Below are 5,459 nucleotides of genomic sequence, written 5' to 3'. Positions count from 1 at the left end.
TCTTCTGTTAAATCAGGTACTATCTTAATTTCAGACAAGGCTGCTATTACATTGATTGACACTGGTGCTACGCATTCCTTTATGTCTGAAATTTTCTTGCGCTCTTTGAATGTTGTTCCATCTTTGAACCCCTCCACTATAGTATTTTGTTGCCATCGGGAGACGATTTATGGCCTTCCAATATTCTTAAAGGTTGTACAGTGCAAGTAAATGAGAAAATCTATTTTGCTGATCTTATTATTATTCCCATGGTGGCGTTTGATGTTATTTTGGGGATGGACTGGCTATCGTCATATCATGCCGTTATTGACTGCGTGGCTAAAATGGTGCGATTTCCTGCAGAAGATGATGATAGCGGGATTTTCCAGAGTTCAAGTATTTCGCTTGACACTCCTTATATTTCTTGTCTCAAAGCTCACGAAATGTTATCAAAGGAGTGTCAGGGGTTTTTAGCTGTTGTGATATATGTGAATACTGAGATGACGAGGAAGTTGAATGAGATTGAGGTAGTTCGGGATTTTCTTGACATATTTGCAGATGATGTGCCTGGATTACCACCTGACCGTGAAGTTGAGTTTGTGATTGACGTGGTTCCAGGTACTGCTCCGATTTCGAAAGCTCCTTACCGAATGGCCCTGACTGAAATGAAGGAGCTGAAGAATCAGTTGCAAGATCTATTAGACAAAGGCTTTATTCGTCCGAGTTCTTCTCCGTGGGGAGCTCCGGTTTTATTTGTCAAAAAGAAAGATGGATCTTTGCGGTTGTGCATTGATTACAGAGAGATCAACAAAGTTACGATCAAGAATAAATATCCATTGCCAAGGATTGATGACCTCTTTGATCAACTTCAGGGAGCGACAGTGTTTTCAAAGATCGACCTGCGTTCTAGTTATTATTAACTGAAAGTTAGGGAATCTGACGTCCCTAAAACTGCATTCAAAACTAGGTACGACCATTATGAGTTCTTAGTTGAAAACCGTCGGTATTCATGGATCTAATGAACCGGGTCTTCAAGCCATATCTGGATAACTTCATTATCGTTTTCATTGACGATATCCTGATTTATTCCAAGACTCGGGAACTCCATGCCGAGCATCTCAGAACTGTATTGCAGTTATTGAGGAAAAAGCAGTTATACGCAAAGTTGAAAAAGTGTGAATTCTGGTTAGAGCAAGTATCATTTCTAGGCCGTATTTTTTTTGAGAGAAGGTATTGCAGTGGATCCTATGAAGATGAAGCGATTAAACAATGGCCTATTCTGACGACAGTCTCCGAGGTGCGTAGTTTTCTGGGTTTGGCAGGTTATTATCAACGTTTTATTGCCAATTTATCAAAAATAGCACTGCCATTAACCAATCTGACGAGGAAAGCGATGAAGTTTGAGTGGACAAACGAGTGCCAACACGGATTTCAAGTGTTGAAAGACAAGTTGACATCAGCCCCTATCCTAGCACTTCCGTGTGGTATTGAAGATTTTATTGTACACACTGATGCGTCAAAGATGGGATTGGATCTGTACTGATGCAGCGTGGCAAAGTAATCACTTATGTTTCTCGTCAGTTGAAGGACTACGAGAAGAATTATCCCACCCACGATCTTGAATTTACGGCTGTGGTCTTCGCATTGAAAATATAGAGGCATTATCTGTATGGCGAGAAATGTGAAGTTTTCACAGACAACAAGAGCTTAAAATATCTATTCTCGCAGAAGGAACTTAATATGCGGCAGAGGAGGTGGTTAGAACTTGTTAAAGATTATGATGTGACCATTAGCTACCACCCAGGTAAAGCAAACGTCGTTGCAGATGCTTTGAGCCGCAAGTCAGTTTCTTCTTTGAGCTCATTGATTCAGAAGCCGTTGCTATTGGATCTTCAGAGGAGCGAGATCGCTATGTTAGAGCAAGGGACCATAGCTAGACTTTCAGCTTTGGTTATTCAACCTACATTGACAGATAGGATACGACGGGAGCAACCTAATGACAATCAGTTGATGAAATTGCGATCTAAAGACGATGAGAAAGGAAATACAGAGTTTGCGATGAACAATGATGATTTGTTAGCGTTTAGAGGTCGGATATGTATTCCTAGTGGTGATGACATTCGACGGGATATTTTGACAGAGGCTCATACCACGCCATACTCGATACATCCAGGTAGCACCAAGATGTATCAAGATCTCCGACGTCTCTACTGGTGGCCAGGTATGAAAAGTGATATCGCAAAGTTTATATCCGAATGTCTAACATGTCAGCAGGTGAAGATTGAGCATCAAAGACCTGCTGGAACTTTGCAATCCCTCCCAATACCTCAGTGGAAGTGGGAGCACATCACTATGGACTTCGTAACGGGACTTCCAAGAACACAAAAAGGTTACAACTCTATTTGGGTGATTGTTGATAGGTTAACCAAGTCTGCTCATTTTCTTTCGGTCAAGACAACGTTTACAATGAAATAGTATGCTGAAGTCTATGTAGCTGAGATTGTGAGACTTCATGGTATTCCTGTGTCAGTTGTATCTGATCGTGACCCAAGGTTTACTTCTGAATTCTGGAAGAGCTTGCACAGAGCCTTGGGCATCAGGTTGGCTTTTAGCACAGCTTATCATCCTCAGAGTGACGGGCAGTCAGAGAGGGTGATTCAGATTCTTGAAGATATGCTACGAGCCTGCACGATTGACTTTCCTGGTATCTGGGATTCTAAATTGCCACTTGCTGAATTTGCTTATAACAATAGTTATCAGGCGACGATTGGCATGGCACCATACGAGGCATTGTATGGCAGAAAATATAGGTCACCGTTGAATTGGGATGAAGTCGGTGAAAGAAAGATGTTAGGACCAGAATTGGTCCAACAGACAGCTGATGTGATTACTTTAATCCAGGATACAATGAAGACGGCCCAAACCAGACAGAAAAGTTATGTCGATAACCGAAGAAGTCCTTTGGAGTTTGAAGTTGGAGATCATGTTTTTATCAAAATTGCTCCTCTCAAAGGCATTATGAGATTTGGTAGGAAAGGAAAGCTAAGCCCAAGATTTATCGGCCCATTTGAAATTCTAGACAGGATTGGAAAAAGAGCATATCGTCTAGCCTTACCGCCAGACTTGGATAGAGTCCAAAATGTATTTCACGTCTCAATGCTCAGGAAGTACATCTCGAACCCTTCCCATGTTCTCAGACATGAAGCGTTGGATCTGATGCCGAACTTGACTTATCAAGAAGTACCAATCCAGATTTTAGATCGCAAGGTTAAAGTACTAAGGAATAAAGAGATAGGCATTATCAAGATTCTTTGGCGTAATCAGTTAGTTGAAGAAGCAACATGGGAGCCCGAGGAAGAAATGAAACTGCAATATCCTGAGTTATTCGCACAGTAATGGCAATTTCGGGGACGAAATTTCTTAAGGTGGGGAGAATTGTAACGCCCAGACATTCGTATGCATATGATGTAAGGTAATGATTATGATTAAGTATGGCCATTATTCCTTTTATGGTTTATTATGATAATCGTTTGGGGATATGTGATGTAATGGTGATGATTTATGGTTTTAAGATATGATATGAATGGTATTGAATGATTTAGAATGAAACAGAGAATGGATGGGTAGAATAGAAAGTTGATCCTTAGTCAAATAAGTAATGGAAGTGCTAAAACGGTATGAAACTGTGGCAGTAGTTGTGGTTTTTAGCATGTAAATCCCACGTACGTTCTTCAAATCTCTTAATCCGGTCCACGACTGGAATATTTGTTCCTCTTCTAACTTGCACTAGAAAGTGTAGAAGATTTTTTTTTTTTTTGCGTGGAGATAGAACACGATATCGTTTAAAACCCTTTTTGAGAGCACAAGAAAATTTGGAAGAGCCGAAAGGTTTTCTTAAGCCAAACTTTCGGATGCCTTATCTCCCAATAAGAATCAAAATTCTTATTCCTTTTTTTTTAAAGCTTCGGTGGTCTCCTTCCAAGTCAAAATCAAAGTAACACATATATTATTACTTTAATTAACTAATTGTCATTTTCTTAATTAATCTTATTAATTAAGTTAATGAATTCAATTACTATTTCTTGTTTCCACCGAAATTGCATGCATTATATAAAAAAAATATTATTATATTTTTTAATCTTTTCTTTACTTAATTAATCTAATTATTTAAGTTAACAAAAGATTCTAAAATGCATGCCAACTATAGCCAATCTCGATTTCTTTTAATGCATATATTTATGAGAACATCATGCATTAATTTATTTTGCTTTGTGTGCAAGTTTTTAAATTATGGTATCATGAATATCTCCATATTACATAATTCAATACCATATTTAATAAAAACTTAATGGGCTATATTTTAACATAATTAAAATATAATTAATTATTAAAGTCCATTTGAACTTTAATAAATTTGCATGATGGGCCTATACTCTTACAAGCCCATGATCCATGCTCCCATTACATTAATCTCATCATAATCCCGATCGGTGATCAAATATCATCGATGTGACAAGTTCAACTTGTTTGTTATTATGATGCACACTTTAATTTTGAGATCATCAATGTTTAAATAAGGCAAGTGTACTCCTTTGACTGTATTAACAGTCATGCTCTCAAAATTTCTATAAGCTTTTATAAACTTTATTTATAAGCTTATCGATTGATCATATCAAACTTATTTCTTATAAATTCAACTCATTGAATTTATTATATCAACATTTCTATAAATTCAACTCCTTGAATTTATTATCTCAACGGGAACAAGTAAACCAGTGCTTGTGTGACCCTCAATGGTTCAGGGATACAGCTAGCCGTGGGTTCACAACTCTTTGTGATTCAGAATAATATTTATTATTATTCGGGCTTACCCTATTTAGCCTCATTCTTTTCATCAACACCTTGATTAAGAATGTCAGAACTCATTTCTGATTGCACCCATTTGATCATGGTAAGAGCGTATAGTAGTATCGCCCCATGATCCCCTAGGTATCTTTGATAGTGCCTGCAAGAACCAGTCGATTATGATCAATGTACAGTACGGTCCCTTCATCTCATATATCCCGATCGAATATGCAATCATTGGTTCATCGAGGGTTGCATAATAATTCGATAACTATGTGACACATATAAATAGTGGCATCGCATGTACTATTGGAAAACTCCTTCTCTAACGTACATCTCATACTCTGGCCAGAGATTCCACGCACTATTATTTCATCAAATCACATAGGATATCCACACCCATAGGTGAGCGGTGAATCCCTGACTACAATGCACTGGCTCCTATATGTGTCGCAACTGTACCCAACCTCGTCACCTGATGACTCTCTTGGAGCCGGTAAACGAGTCAAAGCACAGCCCTAGCATATAGTGCCTCAGTGTTGTCCCGGGTCGTAAGGACTAATGGTGCACAATCATAACCACGGACTTATCCTCTCGATGAATGATAACCACTTGAAAAGTCCGAGGGAGGGTTG

General features: G+C 38.6%; 1 protein-coding gene across 1 annotated transcript; it reads left to right on the top strand.

The window, feature by feature from the left end:
- Window positions 1-248: 248 nt before the first annotated feature.
- Window positions 249-3,375, top strand: LOC142541993 (uncharacterized). Its single transcript, XM_075648440.1, has 5 exons — window positions 249-725; window positions 1,073-1,301; window positions 1,805-2,068; window positions 2,153-2,385; window positions 2,881-3,375. The coding sequence occupies exons 1-5, from the start codon at window positions 249-251 to the stop codon at window positions 3,373-3,375; spliced, it is 1,698 nt and encodes a 565-aa protein (XP_075504555.1).
- The last annotated feature ends 2,084 nt before the right edge of the window (window positions 3,376-5,459 follow it).

This window comes from Primulina tabacum, chromosome 4 (assembly GCF_025594145.1).
Source record: "Primulina tabacum isolate GXHZ01 chromosome 4, ASM2559414v2, whole genome shotgun sequence".
NCBI classification, from domain to species: domain Eukaryota; kingdom Viridiplantae; phylum Streptophyta; class Magnoliopsida; order Lamiales; family Gesneriaceae; genus Primulina; species Primulina tabacum.
The sequence above is the reverse complement of the archived record's forward strand: the minus strand, read 5'-3'. Positions and strand labels throughout refer to the sequence as shown.